The following is a 21,700-nucleotide window of genomic DNA, read 5'->3' as shown; positions in this document are numbered from 1 at the left end:
CCAGACCACTTCCTGTGAATTAGCAACACCTCCAGACCACTTCCTGTTAAATGACAACACCAACGACAGCCACTAGCTGTAAAGTACCACCCCCCTGAGACAGTCCTGTGAAAAAGTGTAGCTTTTAAGATCACTTCCTGTAAAATAAATATCAACACATACACACCACTAGCTGTAAACTTGCATCCCCTGGCCTGAATCACTCCTGTGGGGAAAAAAAAGAAATGTCGTTTTGCCTGTGAAAGAGTATTAACTCCACACCACGTCCTGGAAAATAACGACAAACACTTTCAGACCACCATGTTTTTTTCAGTTTCACTCCTGCGGGGGAAAAAGAAAAGTGTCCAGACCACTGACCGTAAAAAAGCCTCTTTCCCGAGACTGCTTTTCTGTAAATGAACAGGCCTAGAGAGGAATAGAGAACAGAGAGAGGGAGAGCGCACATTTTTTTTTCGAAGACCTTGGCATGACTACACGCTCGGCCTCACACTTGGACTTTCAAATTCTTTTCATGGATTCAACATCATGAAAAGAAAATTGAGTGTCTTTTTAATCGTGTGTGTGTGTGTGTGCGCATGCGCGTGTATGTGCGTGCGCGTGCGTGTGTATGTGGTATGTGCGTGTGCGCGTGTGTGTGGCATCAGGAGTGGTTCAGAGTGTGCTGTCCTGTTGGATACTGACGTCAAGCTGCTTTCGTGTCAGAGCCTGCTGCCTTGTTTTGTGTACTTTATGTGAGTGAACTGTGCTTGTGTTGCGCACTCAGTCAGCTCAGTCAACCCCCCCCATTCTTTTCCCTCCTCTAGTTTTATTGTGTCCTGCATTTGACAAGCTAGCATTTCAAAACTGGACTTCATTTCAGAATTGGATTGTTGCAGACTAGCACCTTGAGGAAGGCCGTCTGTGTATGTGTCTGTGTGTGTCTCTGTGTGTGTCTCTGTGTGTGTCTGTGTGTTCTGGTGAACTTTGGAAAACGTGTTGGTCCTTTAGCTTTAGTAGGTAAAAGGAGTTGTCTGCAGGATCAGTCTGCTCTTCTGGCTTTGTATGTAAAAGAATGTTGGCAGGCTGAGCCTTCTAAACAAGAACCCTGCCTCATGGAACACATTGTAGCATTCTAGAATTTTTGCATTGTTGGACAATGCATTCCATTATGGAATGTTTTGTAAAACACCTCCCCCATCCACCCTTAGGAGTTTGGCTTAATGCCACAGGCCTCGGTGAGTCATAGCCCTCTTCCTCTGAGAATGGATGAGGAAATCAAGGCCTGTAAAGGCTGAGCTGTTGCTGGTCCAGCTGCAGACTTGTTGATTTTGTAGCCCACATTCCTCTCCTCTTTGCTAGTATGCAGCACCTTCAGATTTTTGTTGCTGTGCCACTGTGTTCTGTGGAAATCCGTTGGTCTGTTTTGGAACAGATTCCCCCTGAAGTGGCGCTAAAGGTGTCTATCGCGTCTGTTAAAGTTGATGACTAAAGTTGACTGTAGGTTTTTTTTAAAAAGTTACGGCGTACGGGAACGGGGTGGAGATTCTGAGAAACTGTACAGTTGAGGGTGTGGTTTTTTTATTAGGACTTTTCCTTTTTCAGTCTTTTTCCTTGACTTGTAAGCAATCAACTATAGTATTTTCACTCCCTGAACTCATTCTAAAGTGTCCTGTAAGCTTACCACTTAAGCTGGACAATTTTTCCTCCACTAAAAGAAGCATTGGATGGAAATGTTGTTGTATAGAGTGGTGTACATGGCTGCATATTAAATGGTTCAAGGCATACGAGCAATGTTAAGAATTAAAAAAAAATCTCTCGTATAGGGAATTAAGTTAACTCTTTCTCTCCCCCTTTTCCCTCTCTCTTCCAGAGCCTGCTGACTGCCCGCCCCCGTCCCCGTCCTCCGCCCCCCCGGCTGCCCCGCTGGCTGCGTCGGCTAGCGGGCCCGGACAGGTGGCTTCCTCCTCGTCCTCCTCCGGCGGCGGGGGACTCCGCCTGGGCGTAGGGAGGCTGCCGGCATGCCTTGACGCGCTGCGCTCCCCGCTCCGCTCCCTTCCCCTCTCCCCCCTCTCCCCTCTCTCCCCTCTCTCCCCCCTCTCCGGCCCCTCCCCTCCCTCCCCCTCCTCCTCCTCGTCCTCCTCCTCCTCTTCATCACCCTTTCGACCGGCGTCCACCCATGTGCCTCAGGCCAGAGCGGGATGTTCCTATGTGGAGATGAGCGCTCCTCCACGCAGGGCCTCCAGGTCAGACCTCCAGGACCAGGAGCTGCAGGAGCCGGGCTCCTCGAACAGGGACCTCCGAGACCGGGCCAAGGTTTCTGCTTTATTTTTATTTGTTCGTTTATGTCGATTTTGTTTTTTGGTGGATTGGATTTTGGTGTCATGGAAAATAAAATATCTCATTGTGTATGATTATTATGATGCTTGATATTGTCAATATTAATATTATAACTAACATTCATATTGGTGCTACTATGATACCATACTATATCATGTTGTTATATTTTTTTGTTATTATCTAGGGCTATGAGCTCGACTGCTATTCATATTAATTGGATTACTGTTGTTACTAATTAATCATTATTGATGGTACATATTTTATATTGATATATATTATTATTTTTATTATCCTTCAGGGTTCTGAGCGTGACCTGGCCTCTGTCGACTCCTCCACCAGTCTGCCCTCGGTCAGGAAGACGCCGGGCAAGAAGCGCCGGCTGTCCCTGCGCTCGCTCTTCCGCAGGGGCCGCCAGAGAGACCCCAGCAAAGCCTCCTCCTGCTCCTCCTCCTCCTCCTCCTCCCGCAAGGCACGCTGCTCCGCTGGGGATGGTGGCGGCAGCGTCGGTGTTGGACCCCTGGATGGAGGTGTGGGTGTGGACGGGGGCCTCCAGGACACCATGCTAGGCCCGGAGTCCTTCGCCGGCCCTTCAACCTCGGCTGGCGTAGTCGGTGTTGGTGGAGTTACTGGTGCGTCGGCAGGATATGCGGGCGGAAATGGAAGCCAGCGGCACCTGGAGCTGCTGGAGTGCCCGCTATGCCTGCTGCGACACTCGCGTGAGCGCTTCCCCGACATCATGACGTGCCCGCACCGCTCCTGCGCCGACTGCCTGCGCCAGTACCTGCGCATCGAGATCAGCGAGTCGCGCGTCAACATCACCTGCCCCGAGTGCGCCGAGCGCTTCAACCCGCACGACATCCGCGCCATCCTGCAGGACCGCGCGCTCATGGATAAGTACGAGGAGTTCATGCTGCGCAGGTGGCTGGCGGCGGATCCCGACTGTAGATGGTGCCCGGCCCCCGACTGCGGGTGAGTGTGGTAACTGTGTGTGTGTGTGTGTGTGTGTGTGTGTGTGTGTGTGTGAGAGAGAGAGAATGAGAATGAGAATGCGCATGTGAGTGTGAGTGTGAGTGTGAGAGGGAAGGAGAGAAGGTGCGTGCGTGCTTGCATTTGTACAGTACACCACACAAGCCATGATAAAAACATAACCACGTTGACGGATGCAATAATTTTATTTTAGGAGCTAAAAACTTAATCTGTGTTGTTAAATCAACAAATGTACCGGTTGACTGCACTCCTGCACTCTGGTTTCTGCAAACTCGGTGTATCTTGAGGCACAAACACACAGCTATACCTTAACTTCCTCAGTACAGTTGAGCTCAGTGCCCTCGGGAGGAAGTGCTTTGATGTAAACACGCCATCGGCTACAAATAGACCTATAGGTGCCCTCTGGAGAGGGGCAAACCGGTGGCTTCTGTTGACATGGAGATAGCTGTGACTTCTCGTCAACAGCTTTGTCTCTACAGCGACTGCTGGGATTGCCCTGAAACCCCCTATCCCCCTTCGGCCAAGTACTTGTGGGCCTTCGGCGTGCATATCTGCATCTGAACAGTGTGGCGTACATTAGGAGTGGGTATTGGCGAAGGGTTCACGATTCAATGCGCATCATGATACACGTGCCACAATGCGATTCTATCACGATGCATTGCAATTCATGTACAAGGAAATGGTGGTTGATTTCAGGCGCTCCATCCCACCCTTGGTGCCTGTCTCTATTGGGGGAGAGAAAGTGGAGACTGTCAGCACTTACAAGTACCTAGGAGTGCACCTCGACAATAAACTGGACTGGTCCACAAACTCAGATGCACTCTACAGGAAAGGCCAAAGCAGGCTCTATTTCCTCAGAAGCCTGAGATCCTTCAATGTCTGCAGCCGACTTCTGCTTATGTTCTACCAGTCTGTCATGGCCAGCGTGCTCTTCTTTGCTGCGACGTGCTGGGGAGGAAGCATCAGGAAGAGAGATGCTGGACGCCTTGACAGACTGGTGAGGAAGGCGGGATCAGTGGTGGGCATGGAACTGGAGACACTCACCTCAATAACCGAGAGCAGAACACTGAGCAGACTAGACTCTATTATGGACAATCAGCATCACCCCCTTAACGCCACCTTCACTAACCAACTGAGTCTGTTCAGCCACAGACTCCGTGCTTTCAACTGCAGGACTGACAGACTAAGGAAGTCCTTTGTCCCATGGGCAATTCAGCTGTTTAACAACACACAGAAGGACACTAAGAAGAACATCATCATAGGGGACTGGACTGCCTGAGATGCCAGAGCTGGCCCAGCCTGGGAATCCTCTTGGTGTGTGTGTGTGTGTGTGTGTGTGTGTGTGTGTGTGTGTGTGTGTGTGTGTGTGTGTGTGTGTGTGTGTGTGTGTGTGTGTGTGTGTGTGTGTGTGTGTGCGTGTGCTGTCCAATAACTGCACTAAGGAACTTTTGACCCTTGACCACTGGACATACTTGTTTTTCCTGCTTACCACAAGCAAAGACTGTGATCTGGGGAACCTCTTTGTGTGTGTGTGTGTGTGTGTGTGTGTGTGTGTGTGTGTGTGTGTGTGTGTGTGTGTGTGTGTGTGTGTGTGTGTGTGTGTGTGTGTGTGTGTGTGTGTGTGTGTGTGTGTGTGTGTGTGTGTGTGTTGTGTGTGTGTGTGCTTGCCTAAAACACTTACCTGTACTTTACTGTGACATTGTAAGAATGTTCAACCCCTATCATACTCTGTACACTGCCTACTTCTACATACTATACTATATCATAGATGTATCCATCAACACTTGTTGTCTACCTTAACTGACAGAGTATGTTTTTTCTGCTTTGGTCTATCCCAACTCACAGAATGTCTTTTTGCACAATTACCTTTTTCTACATTTATCTCTATTTTTTTATGTTATTGTCCCCACCCTGATGACTATTCCTGTGTTTATTTTTGTCTTGTTATTTTTGTCTTGAAATGTCCATGTGGGCTTTTGTGTATTTGTGTATTTATGTAAGCTACTGGATACCTGAATTTCCCCCTGGGGATCAATAAAGTTACTCTACTCTACTCTACTACTCTACTCTATTGCTATACCGGTACATGTACTTTATTAAATGTGTAAAAAAAATACAGCTTATTAATAAGTTGATTTGCAGTTAGTCAGTCAGTTCATTTTATTTAAGCCTTTTAGCATCTGGGAGAGAGCTTTCGTCAAATAATCACTTGTCACTAATCGATGCAGTATATTGTGAAAACAAGTATCGCAATGCATTGTCATGACGATTTTTTTTGCACAGCCCTAGCGTACGATCTGCACTGTTGCCTCTGCAGTGCTGGAACGTAATATGCACTTCGGTTATCCCCAATAGGATCTGGATATCAAGCGTTTCAGCACAGCATTTGTAAACGCCTTTACCCAAATAAGCTGACCTTACCTGAATAAGCTCTAGTAGCAGCTTCTGAGAATTTGGGATATTGTGGCATCATGTGATTGTACACTCACCCTTTATCCCTGCTTCTGCACTGTTGACTCTAGCAAAAATATTTGAAGCTAGAAGCACTCAGAGAGTGCAAACCTCCGCCAAGGCCATTGGGTCATTGATGCCATAGCATCTACACGCTCTGGAATCCTATGCCTATAATTTAACTTTGGAAAAAAAAAATCCCAGATGACCACCAAAATTGAATCCCTTGTTCCTTTTGTCATTTCCAACAACTCCCCAAAATTTCATCAAATCCGTTCATAACTTTTTCAGTTATCTTGCTGACACACAAACAAACCAACGTGGCAAAAAGCAAAAGGTAATTCTTTGCTTCTATTCTTTGCTTTTTGTATTCTGTATTCCAAAGGTTGGTAAGGTGGGTATGCAGTCAGGGTGCCAGACTTGTTGCCCAAGGGTTGCCGGTTCGAGTCCTCCTGACCCACTTGGTTGTGTTGTTTACCTTTCTCTGTCTCACACGTACACACCACTCCAGTCTGTTTTGGCAACCTGTGTGTGTCCAAGTTCTGTCACTAGGTGTGTGTGTGTGTGTGTGTGTGTGTGTGTGTGTGTGTGTGTGTGCGCGTGCGCAGACTGGCAGGGATTTTGGAAGAGCCTGCTGTTCTGCTCCAGACTCCATGGGGAGACGAGCTGACGCTCACATTGATTATGTGTGTGTGTGTGTATGTGTGTGTTTGACATTGATGCTGTGTGTGGTGGGAGCTGTGAGTGTGTACATCTACCCTAACACCAATGCTGTGCGTGTGTGTTTGTGTCCCTGACATTGAGTGTATGTGTGTTCCCGACATTGAGAGAGAGAGAGCGTGTGTGTGTGTGTGTGTGTGTGTGTGTGTGTGTGTGTGTGTGTGTGTGTCGGGTGCTGTCATCAGCGTTTTGTCAGCTTGACACACTGTTGATGGTGTCAGGACGAATAAAGGCCCCCTTTCATCAGACAGAGTGGCTGCCTGCCGGCTGGCTGGACACACACACACACACACACACACACACACACACACACACACACACACACACACACACACACACACACACACACACACACACACACACACCCTTTGCTCAGCTCGATACTGCTCGACCCCTTTCTCTTCCCTCCCCTGCTGCTGTGCCTCACACTTTGCGCTGTTGGTGCCCTCCATGCACTGGAGGCAAGTTTGTGTGTGTGTGTGTGTGTGTGTGTGTGTGTGTGTGTGTGTGTGTGTGTGTGTGTGTGTGTGTGTGTGTGTGTGTGTGTGTGTGTGTGTGTGTGTGTGTGTGTGTGTGTGTGTGTGTGTGTGTGTGTGTGTGCATGAATTCTCTTGTCTTGTCTTTTTTCCTATACACGCACACACACGTGTTGTGCAGTGTGGGTCTTTCTCATCCTCTTCTTGGATTCTCTCCTCTCTGCTCTCGCTTTCCCACCACATTCATCTGCCTCTCACTCACACACTCACACACACTCACACACACTCACACACACTCTAAGTCACCAAACGGAATGCCTTTGTCGGGTCCATGGTCCATTGGTGGGACTGCAGCGTTCAATGTGCCACTGCTACGTAGCGTACGCCATTTTGTGCCAAATGCGGTCACTCACTCACCTCCATCTGACTTGGCGTCAGGCACCACGGCTGACAAGCCATGGCTCTGATGGGTCAGTTGTGTGTGTGTGTGTGTGTGTGTGTGTGTGTGTGTGTGTGTGTGTGTGTGTGTGTGTGTCTGTGTGTGTGTGTGTGTGTGTGTGTGTGTGTGTGTGTGTGTGTGTGTGTGTGTGTGTGTGTGTGTGTGTGTGTGTGTGTGTGTGTGTGTGTGTGTGTGTGTGCGAGCGCGCGTGTGCTGTCTTTGTCTGTCTGTCTGTCTTTCTCTCTCTCTCTCTCTCTCTCTCGCTCTCTCTCTCTCTCTCTCTGGAGTGCTTCCATTAGATGCATGATGTGTTTGCGTTGTTTGTTCAGTGTGCAACTTGGTCCACCAGATCAGCACAACTGTGGAGGATGAGAAGGAGAAGAGGGGCAAAGAGAGGAAGGCAGAGAGGAGAGGAGAGAGTGAAGAAAAGAAAGAGAGGGAGGGGGAGGAGGAGGAGAGAAGAGGGGAGGAGAAGAGAGCAGTTAGGTGGGGTCATTGCAGGACACTGAAACAGATTGTCTGTTGTGTCAACTGCCCACAGTCAAGCAGACACACAAATCCAGTTTTCTGGAAACCTTCAGTAATGAAGAGAAAGACAAAGAATGCAGAGAGCATCTGCGAGGGACTCAGCAGAGTTTGTTAATTAGTGGTAGTTGACTTTTCTTCATTCTCTGGGTTTCCTCAACTGTTTTTCATCTTTTTTTTTTATTTGGTTTGTTTGTTGCTGCTTCTAATTGTACTATTTTTAATCTGTCGTCATCTTAATCATTCGATTCTATTGATTTTGTTGGATCTGACTGTGAAAGCATTTGGAGCGACATGTTGTGTCTGAATTTGTGCTATACAAATAAAATTATTATTATTATTATTGCATTATCCTCGTCATGCCCCTACTGCAGTGCACATTGCAGTGCAAAAATCAGATGTCTTTCCTAATTGATGTGGAATTCCCGCCTTTTCTGCCTGAAAATAAAAGCACTTGCTTTTTTTGGGCCTGTGCTATGTCAGTCATGTCCTGGGCTCCTAGATGGAAGCCTAAATTAGCCTCGCACAGTAGTTGTCCAACTGATTACATCACAGTTAATCGCACTGTTTGCTAGTTGGCAAAGCGCTGTTCTCCAGTGCGTCTTAAAGTAGACTACCGTAACCAGCCACCACGGGGTCAGTGACCCCTGGTGCAATGTGGGGGCAAGAAGGGCTTTGCCCTGGGTGTGCTGTGGAGGTGGCTGAGCCTCTTGGGGTGCTCCTGACAACCAAACCAAACCAAACTAAACCACCAATGTATGTGCTTTAAACTGCTGCCTCATGTCCAAGCTAAGCCACCAATGACTAAGCTTATATGTGCTTTAAAACTGCTGTTGTGATGTCTTGAGTTCAGAGTATGGAGGTGGGTGTGGGTGTAAATGACCTACACACTAACTTCCATTCAGATCACACACACACGCACGCACACACACGCGTTTGGGCACTGAGGTGTTCTCTGGAATTTCATTTAGCAATCACACACACCTCCTTACTCACCCCACTTACTGTACCTTGTCTATCATTAAGCACATGGTTGAGGCAGATCCCGGGATCAAACTTGCAAAAGGCTTATTGTGCAAGCTCAGCAGGCCACAGAAGGGTCAAAACAACCATTTTATAATCCATCTTAAAGGGACACTGTGCAGGAAATGGTCAAAAAAGGTACTGCAACTATGCTGCTCATTGAAACTGGGCTGCCTATTGCCAAATTTGATCTTTACTTGAAAGTTTACTAAGTAATTAACACATATTTTCTAGTATTGGCCAAGTAGAGTCATTTTTGCAGCTAAAAATGGCTATTTTTGGAAATTCAAAATGGCGGACCATGGAGAAGATCCCTCTTTTCATGTATGAAAAGTGCCAATTTCAGTCATAATGAATACTTAGAATTTGACAGTGGTGGTAAGTATTCATGAAAAAGGTAACATTAGTGAATGGGCAGCATGAAGTCTGGAAATAAACAACCAAAAATCTCACACAGTGTCCCTTTAAATAGGGCTGCACAATTAATCGAAAAATAATCAAAATCGTGATAAAATAGTGAAATCGAACTCGTGATTTTAATCGTGATTTAATCGTGGCAATAGTGACCTACTTTTGAGAGCGTCCTTGAAGCCAGAACATACTGACAGGCTGGTAATTCATTGTTGGTTATATTTCATCTTGTTATAATTTTCAAAAAAACCTGCAAAAATCAATAATCGTGATCAATAATCGTGATTATAATTTTGACCAAAATAATCGTGATTATGATTTTTTTCCATAATCGTGCAGCCCTAATCTTAAACTTAAACGCCCTCTATTCTCTACGGCAGTGTTTCCCAACCAGGGGTACGTGTACCATTAGGGGTACGCGAGCACACTGCAGGGGGTACTTGGAAAAATGCAATTTTAGCAAATATATGGAACTTAGTTACATTGGGACAGAGGAAGTGGTATAGAACACAAGTTAGGGGGTACTCATGGCACAACGAAAAGGCTTGGGGGTACACAAGACAAAAAAGTTTGGGAAACATTGCTCTACGGCACCTGAAACTCATATCTTAGTTTATTTCAAAACACACTTTATGGGGCGCTGTCTTGGCACACATTGAAGAGCACCCATGCATGGGGATCCAGGTTCCCAGCATTTCCCAACCCTACCTCCTGTCTTTGTTCCCGCTACTTTCCCATCACGTCATCACTATCCTGTAAATATGTGGAAAATACTTGCCCACTGCCGGGTGCACCACTAGGATCGTCCTTGGCTATTTTCCCCAGCTGTGGGGGAGTGTGTTGTTGCCTTGCTACCCGCCTGGTGTGACCTAATAGCATAATGAGTATTTTGACACAGATGGGTGTGAAGAAAACCACTCGTTTCATTACTTCTCAAATGCGTCAGTAGTGTGAAAACAGGAGCACTGAGCTGGCTGTGGAAATCGTGGGGAAAGTGACGATGGTGATGATGATAATGATGATGATGATGAGGGAGGTGTGATGAGATGTTGCTAGACACACAATTAACACATCGAGGGAATGCTCCAGAAGGTTTGGGGGTGTTCCATCCATAGCAGGCATGAGCACACAATTTCTGACAACATTGCAGAGCAAATCTTTTTGTGCTTTTGTGCCTTTATTTTGAAGGGCGCACAGGAAATGACAGGGAAAACGATATGGAGTAGGGTTGCTAAATGACCCAGGCCAGATTCAAAGCTGCCAGGGCCCCCATGGGCATGAGGTCCATGTTATAGCCTGGGAAATCGCATGCTGCTCTGCAGTCATTCCGATTCTATCCGATCCGATCCCTTTCAGATGACTTTGCAAAGTTCTTATTTTTTTGGAGAGCGATTATTCGAGACTGAGATTACTGAGATTGTTACCTGGGTTGGTCACTTAAACACTTGGTGCTGACTACTAATCTTTTACTTGGGCGTGTGAACCTTGTGGAAAACGTTGTAAAAGCAGGGCACCTGGGTTTTGTGTTGAATGGAGAACAATGCCATAGCTCTAAGCATGTTAACTCTTGCTATGAGATCATCTACCAGGGTCGGTCACTTTAATAACTGCTTGGTGTAGGCCACTAATCTGTAGGTTTTTAACAGTGGACCAGACTGGCGTGTGGAGTGTGTGTGAGCACGTTTAACCGTCCTTGCATTACAAATACCTGGTCCTGTAGCAATAGTGTTTTAGATTGTGTTGGGCAACAGCATGGACGTAAACACAGTGAAGTCTTACACACAGCCTTACTCATCTGTTTACCCTGAAGCCCTGTGTGTGAGTGTATGTGTGCGAGTGCGTGGGCTGTTTTCTGTAAAAGATTTGAATTGCAGCTGGGTCAAAGACGAAACAGGGTTTTCAGGACTCCAAAAAATAAAACTGTTCCCTGACACCGTTCTTCAACTTTTTTGGGTACATTGGAGTGTAGAGTGATTAAGTTTATTATTTTCTGTTCAGAAAATAGTAAGGAACATGCATTTTACCCCATTTTCACCCATAAAATGTCATTCAGTGTAATACGGTGTTAAACAGTTGATAATGCAAAAAAACATATAGATGACGTTAAAAAACTGAAATAAGCTACATACCATAGTAAAGGCCTATATTTAAGGTCTTCATCAAACCTAAAATTTCTAGTAAAAGGCATTTGCAAATAGTTTTTGCACTGTTTGTAGTCTTTCACCGAGTGCATTTCACCCATTTGGCTTTAAGAAGTTTTTCCACTGAAGAGAAAATCAGTTTAAAATGCACAATTATTCATTTGTTGTATGCCCCCGCATTTGTTGTGCTAAACAAATAAGTTTCGTAAGAATTTCACTTTATTTTAACATAAAAATGTGCATTTCACTGAATGACCACAACTATTACACTGAATGATGCCTTGGCAAAAAAGCCTATATAAACAGCTACTTTTCATTGCTATCATATTGTTACCATCATACTACAGTACTCAACGTCCTGAATGAGTGACAACAGAAATAGATGTTGTCAAATAATTGCTATTTTACTTAATATTGGGGCATTAAAATGTGTTTTGAAGAACTTCCAAGATCACAAGCTTAGAGGTAGGCTACTACTTAGGCCTAAAACAATAAAAAAGAAAATTTTGTCTGTTAACCTGCATATTTCGGGGATTGTGACTTAGAGTGTTCTGATAATTCATGTACAACTTCCAAAATCCCAGAATCTACCCAGTAATATGGATGCTACATGGCAATAACAAGTTTATAATGGAAATAACAATAAAAGTCATAATTTCAAGTAGTATCATCATATTATTGTATCTTAGAGTAATATTGCAACTTATATTGCCGTTTTGATTCTTAATATACAACCATGAACTGATTACACTGAATGAAATGGCCCTTACACTGCATGTCACTGAATGACATCTCTTACACTGAAGGACGACCAAATACTTTTCACCTTATTTTCACCTTTTTACAAGCACACAGTTAGTCACGTACATGAGACAATGACTTTGACCCACAATGTTTACTATGTCTATTTAGAAAATATGCTTGTTTGGATGAATATCTGAGTATAAAAGTGTTTTTTGACATTTCACTGAATGACATCTGTTTTTGTGGACGCTGTTACCACAAGATAAAAATACAGATTTTTTGACTATTGAAGAACAAGATTCTCCCTTTGCATCATCACTTAAGGGGTCCCTAGGGTTCCTTTTGATGATGTCACATATTGTGTGTGACTATTACTTTTTATTATGATTTAAAAGCACCATGTTGATCTTATTACACTGAATGATATCCAAGGAATTGAAAATCCGGACAAAAGTCCCCAGATGATTTGAATATCAAAACAAAATGGTAATGAAACGTGCTTTTGATACAATAACAAGAACACTTCTAGAATTATGCCCAGAGAGTGAAAAAAGAATTTTGTTCGTCATTTTGCATAATTATTCAAGGATGTATTGATGATTTTTAAGTTCGGACCATTACACTGAATGACGTTTTTGCACTTTATGAGATTATTTAACACATACATTAACATTTATTTTTCTTTAAATGTTACTGAAATGAGACACCAGACTATGCTGTTTATCAGCATAGCATTCAAAATTCATTAATTTACTTTTTTGATAGTTAAATGAGTGCGGAACAAAAAAAATGCACGTCTCGTCTTTGACCCAGCTGTTGCCAACATGCTGTATGTGCACATGAGTTGATTGGGCCATGAGACAGTCATGGTTAAAGAGTCAAACTTTTTTTCAAAGGTTGCCCGTTCAGTTCCTAGTAAGGTTGGTGGAGGGGGGTTAATGACTGGAGCTCTTCCCCATGCTCCCTTGTGACTGTGTGGTGGGCCTTGTGTCACGGTGGCGAAAATCAGAACTTTCTTGTTCTTTGACTGTGTGGTCAAACAAAGATTGCTCTGTCATGCATATTTATCGGTCGGTCTGGCCAGCCGCAAACCTCTACACACCCATTGAAATATGATGACCTGCAAGGCTGCATTGTTGCTAGGAAACAAAATGACTGTCTCTTCTTTTTGATATCAGGACAAAGTTGTATTGCTGGTCTGAAGTTCACACACTCACACATTCGTACTGAATTAGGGAAAAAGATTTTTTCATACCTATAGTACGGAGTGAGTTACAGAATGTATTGTGTATGGACCCTCTGCCTTGATTGGAGACTGCTCTTAGGAGGACAATTAATACTGTATGCACAGAGGAATTATTATCATTATTTCTAAACAAACACCACATAACTTTTACCTGATATATTTTATGTAAGTTGACCAGGACTCCCTGGCAGAATAGACTCTTGTACTCAATGGGACACTCCTGGCTAAATAATGGATAAAAGAAATTCACCCATTGCACATAAACAGGAACCGTAAATGTGTTGGCTGATATTTGTAACGAAGTCCCTAAACAACGTCTGTTTGTAATGTTGCCTGGCAGCAGCCTCTCTCTTCAAAACGGCCCGAGTGTGTCATCAGCACCATAACACTGCTTCCCCTGCCCAGCTACAAGCAAGAGCATGGCGACAGGACAGACAGCAATCTTCCTTAAAGGTGCAGCCGCGTCGTGAGGGATGGTGGCCGGAGTAGGGATTGCATCTATGCTGCTTATTGAAACGGTGCTGCCTACTCCCAAATTTTGGTCTGTCCTGGCATTAAAAAAAAAATCCAGAAAATGTCTCGATTGTCTCTGTACCTTAAATATGGCAACAAACGGGGTCGGGGAGGGAAATGTGATGAAGTTCAATATCGAACAAGTTTTGTTTTTCCTCTCTCGGCCTGTGGTCACTGCTACTCAATTCTGAAATTTCTAATTTCTCACCACGCATGACATGATTAAAGAAACACTGTCTAACTTTCTCACGTGAACCCTGGACATTTGGTGCCGCACGGCAACCTCCACAGCTGTTGTGAATGTGGGATTGTGTGGGTGTGGGTGCATTTCAAAGCACTTTCAGTCTACTGTATAGTTTTGATATTGGGCTGTATAAATACATGTTTCTTGTTGTCATTGTTGTTGCGACTCTGTAACTGTGGGTGTTGAATTGTCACTTGGCCTTGTCAAAGGGAAATGTTACACAGTGGCTCTCTGAATAAGCATGTTCGTTCTTTCTTCCTCTCTCTCTCTCTCCATTCGCAGCTATGCGGTGATTGCCTTCGGCTGTGCCAGCTGCCCCAAGATCACATGTGGGCGCGAGGGCTGTGGCACGGAGTTCTGCTACCACTGCAAGCAGCTGTGGCACCCCAACCAGACCTGCGACGCCGCGCGCCAAATGCGCGCCCCCAGCCTACGCCTGCCCCCTTTCAGGTCCTCTTCACTCTCCTACAGCCAGGAGAGCGGAGCTGCAGGTTTGTGGATATACGTCATTTTTTTTAACATCACAAAAACCGGGCATTTTAACAGGAATGTGTAGACACTCAAGCCGTCCGCACATCTGTTCCGACAGCCCTGCAGACAATTTTACCCCAACAGAGCATGGATAGTCAATGAGTGGCTCCGACAAAATAGAACTCCTCGGACATCGGCACCAGTATTTCGGGGATTCTATTGAAAACCATGTAATCAAACGTTTGCGGAGCAGTACTCTGCACTTTGTCGGAGGCGGTGTGCAGAGGCCCTCACACGCACAGAGCAAAGTGTGTCTAGCCTTCATCTGTCCTCTTTAAGGTCCTCTTTTCTCAGCAGTCAACAGTCAGGACAATGGTACTGAATAGGGCTGTAACGATATTGTATCGAACCGAGAAATCGCGATACACAGAGTCACAATACTGTATCGCGATACAAGGAGGCAGTATTTTGATACGCCCTTTTAACGTTTTGATACCCATCAGCCCAGAAAACAACCACATGATATGAAGTGATGGTGCTTCCAAGCATCATCATTATTATATAAAAACTTAAAAAATTATTAGTAGCCTCTTGTAACCTATTCTACCTATAAACTATCATAGTTTTTATTCATAAAGTTTATAATGTTGGCAAATGTGAAATCGTGGGGTGTATCGAACCGTAGGTCATGAATCGTGATACAAACCGAATCGTGAGTTGAGTGCATCGTTACAGCCCTAGTGCTGAAGATATACAAATACACACTCAGTGACCAAGAAGAGAATGCATGCGAGTGCCACACCTGAATAATGTCCATAATTGTCTATATATTACTAGTAAAATTTGCCCAGTTTACCTGTTTTTTGAACACCAAGTCCATGCACGCACACACACAAACACCTCTGAAGGTCTGTCCTGTGCTCCGTCCGCAGCGGATGACATCAAGCCGTGTCCGCGCTGCGCTGCCTACATCATCAAGATGAACGACGGCAGCTGTAATCACATGACCTGCGCCGTGTGCGGCTGCGAGTTCTGCTGGCTCTGCATGAAGGAGATCTCCGACCTGCACTACCTCAGGTGAGGGCACGCACGCACGCACGTACACACACACACACACAGACACAGGGACACAGGAAGTCATTTTGACCAGGGGGTGCTATGATGGGCGGAGGGTCTGGGAGTCCTCTCCCCCCAAAAAAAACTTGTTTTTTAGATGCAATTTCCTGCATTCTAATCAATTTTGGAATGGTGAATCCCATCTGACTAACTTGCTCATATGTTTTAGCCTAAACAAGAATGGCTAGATTTTACCATTTTTTCTTTTACATCTCACTTTGAAATTATTGGGGGGGTGCTGCAGCACCCGGAGCACCCCACTTCCTGCATCCCTGCACGCACGCACACACACACACACACACACACACACACACACACACACACACACACACACACACACACACACACACACACACACACACACACACAAAAGAGAGAGAGATCTCAGACCTGCGCTACACTTCTACTTTCTCTTTGAATATTCAGACATTGCAATTAAAGAGCACAGGAAGCGAGTGGGCAAAGGGAGCGATGGGGAAGGATTGTGAATCGACCTCAGGTCAGAATCCAAAGTGGGTCCCTGGTGTAATGGCACGACACCTCAGCCCACTGAGCCATGGCGCCCTCTGGTTCTGTATTACTGAGAACGAGCACTCTAAATTAACACCAGCCAACCAGCCAATTGCTTGTGAAAATTCAGTATGGGTGGTAGAAAGACAAACTAACTAGCCACTGTGACCCATTAGTGAATGTGTTTTTGGCTAGTAAGATTAACTTCTATTATCCATTTTGGCTGGTGATGAAAGAAGTAAATTTGGTGCCCTGCTGAGTACATTATTCCTTCTGTATCCTCTGCAGTCCCTCTGGCTGCACCTTCTGGGGCAAGAAGCCATGGAGCCGCAAGAAGAAGATCCTCTGGCAGCTGGGCACGCTGGTGGGGGCGCCCGTCGGCATCGCGCTCATCGCTGGCATCGCCATCCCCGCCATGATCATTGGCATCCCAGTGTATGTGGGGAGGAAGGTGGGTAGTGCCCCCATGCGCACGCACGCACACACACACACACGCAGACACACACACACACACACAGACGCAGACACACACACACAGACGCAGACACACACACACACACAGACGCAGACACACACATCAGTGTTTCCCACAGAGGAGCATGACGTGGTGCCACCGGCCAAAAAATATTGTGCCAATGCAAATGTTACATGCTTAACCCCCCCATTGACGGTTACATGCTGCTGTTGAGCAATTTGTGGTGCTCTTTTTCTATTCTGTGGTGTTGTGCCACAGAATGGTCGATGTATGGAACACGCTGCACATGGAATGAGTCTGAATTTGACTATGGTTATCTCTAAGAGCACCTGTGTTCCATAGCAAGTATGCAAAAAGCTGATTTTCTTAATGAATGTTCACTCACATCTTTGCATTTCACAAAACTCTGTTTGTTACAGCCAGCGTTGGCTCACTTTGAGTTACTTCATCATATTGAAAATGTTTTGATATCAATTTATTTCACCTGTCAGGATGGAGGACCTCTGTCATGAGAACTTGTGTTGTTATTGGTCTAAATTTTAAACTGTTAAGCACACACCGTACTGAACAGCAAGGGGCCCAGGCCCAGCATTAGTGTCTGACATGTGCTTGTGTGTGGTGTGTGCTATTGAGGAAAAACACGCACTGATAAACACCCTGAGCCATGAGATAAGATAGAGAATGATTAGCAGCTCACACAAACCAGAGAACTTCGAAGGATAAGACTACAATGTGTGCTAATGACTTTCCCGGTAGCACTGCTCTTTAGGGTGACACACACAATGAACTGGGGTCCTATGGAGCTTCACTGTAGATGCTGCCATTACTTTGCATTAGGGATGCAAATTATCGATTAATTCATTAATCATTAGATGATAGCCTTATCGATTGACTTACAATTAATTGATAAGTGGCGTTTTCCCCCCAAAATCTCAATGTTTCTAAAAAAAAACCTACTAAATCTAGACATTCTAATTATAAATTGAGATAATATACCACATTTAAATTAATTTAATTATTCAATTCCTTAATCCAAAGGTGATTAAAATATTCCCACTATTCACACCCCTCTTCACACACACTCTTCACATGCCCATTTCATCTGGGTGTCTTGTCAGTTGATTTGTCGATTAATTGCGATTAATGTTTTTTAATCGATTAATGCATTGATCGATTAAAGTTGATTCATCGATTAATCGTTTGCTTCCCTACTTTGCATAGAATGTTTGGATAGATATTTTTTTTCTTTTAGTTTTTGTAAGGGCAGGATGAATGATCCTCATTAACAGCACTTATCTTAAGTCGCTATATGTTTATAAAGTACACATGTTTTGTCCGCATGATGTCATCTTTTGGTCGTGCCTACTACCCAGAATGCCGTGTGCCAGCCGGTGTCAGTGACATAGGACTTTCAATATCCATCCTCCCATTCTCCCTTCTTTCTTGAGACCTTTCATGATGCGAGGCAAGACGTTATTGACGATAGACGTTTTGCTCAATAGCTCGCAAAAGCACAATTCAAAGGTCATTCCCTCATTTACAATCGGGATGTTGAATGGGGAAAAGTTCCCCAAAAGTGGTTGTGGCTAGGACGACAGTGGGGAAACTATTGTTTTCTCCACGGAGATGAGGCATCAGCGAAGCCCGAGGCCACAAGCAGAGGACAGGAGCTTAGATACTGAAAGCCGCATGGGTGTCATTGTAGGTGTGGATGGTGGGAACATGTCCATACCACTTTTGAGATGAACCTAGCTTACCCCCACCACATTTTCCAAAAATATTGTTGTTGTTTTTTTTTTTTGGGGGGGGGGGTTCTCTTTATTATTACAGGACAGTGTGAGAGTAGGCAAGAAATGATTGGAAGAGAGAGACCTTTTCCAAAAATATAATGGAAAGAATAGTTGACCCAGACAATTGACCATAATGTCCCCACTCCTCAAAGCTAAATATACACCTTTGCTGAAAGCTTTTTCCCCCCCAACACTCAACAGTTAAGGTGGCCACCTTGACAACAGCCACCTACAGTACCACCCTGACTAGATCCCCTAAATGCCCTAAGATTTTATATTGTGACTGTAATAACTATTTATCTTTGAAGGTTCTCATGTCATCCTTCATATGAAGCTGCATGGCTCTGACGATGACTATAGTCACATACTGTAGTCTCTGACACGGGACCACCACCACCACCTTGGCTAACAAAAGTGTCCTTTCAACCTTCTCCTGCCTCACACCTGCAACTGTATGGCTGAGGGCTTGTGCACAAGGACTCTCTTGAACTTTGTCCTTTTAACCTACTTGCATGGTAGAGGCCACTCCATTCACATTCATGCTTGACCTGTTTTGTTTTAGATAACTTGTCAGCTTTCTGATAAGATAAGATGGCCATGGCCAATGACTGGCAGCTCACACTTGCATCAAAGCTGTCGAGGCACACACTTGCCTACACACATGGAGACGTGAAAGGAGCACGTTGTGTGTGTCGTTCTCCACGTGGTGACTGTTTTCTTCCAAATTGGGTAATTTGGAGTGTTCTCCAAAGTTGACAAACAAACAATTAAGAAGCTTTAAGCGCAACCTGCGCACACGCACACACCAAACTGTTTTCTTCATAAAGTCGTTACATCAGTGGATATGTTTTGTTTCTTTTAATGTAGTTTTGGGCACGTGCATAGTTGAATAAGTTGGTTCAGTGGCATCAGTGGTCTTTCGCTTCCTATTAAAGTGTGTTTGTGTATTTCCAAATAAGATGTCTTTCTAGGTACATTAACAAGTTACACTTCATTGTTTGTCATACTGTGGAAAAAAAATCCACCAACTTTTGTTTTCTGCCAAATTGGGTCATTTAGAGTGTACCCCAGTCACCACGTGGATGAAGCCAGCATGTTCCCTTCATGTCTCCTAATCGCTGTCTTTGTGAAAATATCAGATAAAAAGTTCAGTGTCCTCTTCTGCTAGCTACCCAATAGCTGCTGTAAAGCAGAGAGGGGAGAAGAAGAGGGCAGCAACTCTTTCCTCTCTGTGTGAAGGGTCTGAGTGAATAGCTTGCTGGGGATTAGGAAAGATCAAAGGTATCTGGACCAAAGGATTCTGCAACGGTCCAATGACCTGTTCAATAGCAGGGTTTCAGTCACGTGATCACAGGAGGGCGCAAACTTGAATTGGCGGGCTAGCGCTTCACAACAGCATAACAACAGTAGGGAGAACATGGAGATGAGTGCATATTATAGGGGATATGAATCCGGTATGCAGTGAAACACACACAGGAGTTAGTAGGGAAATACATTGGATATGACCAGTACCTGATGCACATGTCAATTTTCTCAGCGAAACGATTAGCAGACAATCGAGGCTGTGGGCATAACAAACTGGTCCTGTGGAAGTTGCACAAATCAGTTTGTTTATGATTTGGTGTCTTTTTGTATTATAGCACTGTGGTTAACTCCTATGTATAAAGTGCTGTATAAATGCGTTGACATTGATCCTTTGTGATTGCATTCAGGCAGCTTAATTGGCAATTTCTTTACATGCACTAGACATCCAAAGGAATCCAAATGATGTTTCTCACAGTCCCATGTGTTGACAAGGCAGAACGGGACGTTATCATAATTCATAATCATAACTGATCAAATTCCTTCCTGGATATCATTTTTATGTGTACACAATTATATGAATCTCACTGCTCCATGCATAGACAAGCTAAATAAAAGCCACTATCAGCTTTACCAAGATCCCTTTCTGGACACTTAAAAAATATTTAATAATTTAAATAATTTAAATTTAAGGACACCTCCAAAACATTATGCATAAAGTGCTGACAAAAACATACATCAACATAATTCTGTGACTGGTATCATAATAAGCCACCTGTGAATGACAAAATTGGCACTTGTTAATGTTGCGGTAAATGCTTTGTTACCAGATCCATAACCGCTATGAGGGAAAGGACATCTCCAGGCACAAGAGGAACCTGGTCATCGCTGGCGGAGTCACCCTGTCTGTCATCGTGTCACCAGTGGTGGCGGCCGTGACCGTTGGTGAGCGTTCTCAGATTACTCAGCACACACAGACACACAGACACACACACACACACACACACACACACACACACACACACACACACACACACACACACACACACACACACACACACACACACCATCCATCTTGACACCAGTGGTGGTAGCAGTAACCTTTGTTGAGCATTCTCAGATTGCTCAACACACACACACACAGACACACAGACACACACACACAGACACACAGACACAGACACACACACACACACACACACACACACACACACACACACACACACACACACACACACACACACACACACACACACACACACACACACACATACTGCTTCAGTCCTATGAAGTCAAAATCTCGAGTGCCAGATAAGAGTCAAGAGGTTAAAAACACAGGAAACGTGAGCTGTGATCTGATCTGCTGTCCCCTCTGTGCGTGCGTGCGTGCGTGCATGTGCGCATGTGTGTCTGTGTGTGTCTCTCCAGGTATTGGGGTGCCCATCATGTTGGCGTATGTGTACGGCGTGGTGCCCATCTCTCTGTGCCGCAGCGGGGGGTGCGGGGTGTCGGCGGGCAACGGCAAAGGAGTCCGCATCGAGTTTGATGACGAGAATGAGATGAACGCCGGCAGCGGAGCTGTGGCCACCGGTGAGGACATCTAGTCTCTTTCTGTCTCTCTCTCGCTTGCTCACTCGCGCTCTCTCTCTCTCTCTCTCTCTCTCTCTCTCTCTCTCTCTCTCTCTCTCTCTCTCTCTCTCTCTCTCTCTCTCACACTCTCTCTCTCTCACACTCTCTCTCTCACACACTCTCTCTCTCTCTCTCTCTCTCTCTCTCTCTCTCTCTCTCTCTCTCTCTCTC

At 45.0% G+C, this 21,700-nt stretch overlaps 1 protein-coding gene across 2 annotated transcripts in view; it reads left to right on the top strand.

The window, feature by feature from the left end:
* Positions 1 to 21,700, top strand: part of LOC134436253 (E3 ubiquitin-protein ligase RNF19A-like) — a 45,200-nt gene that overhangs the window by 15,513 nt on the left and 7,987 nt on the right. For both annotated transcript variants that reach the window (XM_063185386.1, XM_063185385.1), the window contains exons 2-8: positions 1,850 to 2,292; positions 2,615 to 3,285; positions 14,519 to 14,727; positions 15,640 to 15,784; positions 16,622 to 16,784; positions 20,731 to 20,845; positions 21,329 to 21,490. In XM_063185386.1, the coding sequence (XP_063041456.1) occupies positions 1,850 to 2,292; positions 2,615 to 3,285; positions 14,519 to 14,727; positions 15,640 to 15,784; positions 16,622 to 16,784; positions 20,731 to 20,845; positions 21,329 to 21,490 (1,908 nt within the window). The remainder of the gene's footprint in view (positions 1 to 1,849; positions 2,293 to 2,614; positions 3,286 to 14,518; positions 14,728 to 15,639; positions 15,785 to 16,621; positions 16,785 to 20,730; positions 20,846 to 21,328; positions 21,491 to 21,700) is intronic.

This window comes from Engraulis encrasicolus, chromosome 20 (genome assembly GCF_034702125.1).
Source record: "Engraulis encrasicolus isolate BLACKSEA-1 chromosome 20, IST_EnEncr_1.0, whole genome shotgun sequence".
NCBI classification, from domain to species: Eukaryota; Metazoa; Chordata; class Actinopteri; order Clupeiformes; family Engraulidae; genus Engraulis; species Engraulis encrasicolus.
This window is presented reverse-complemented; position numbering and strand designations above follow the sequence as displayed.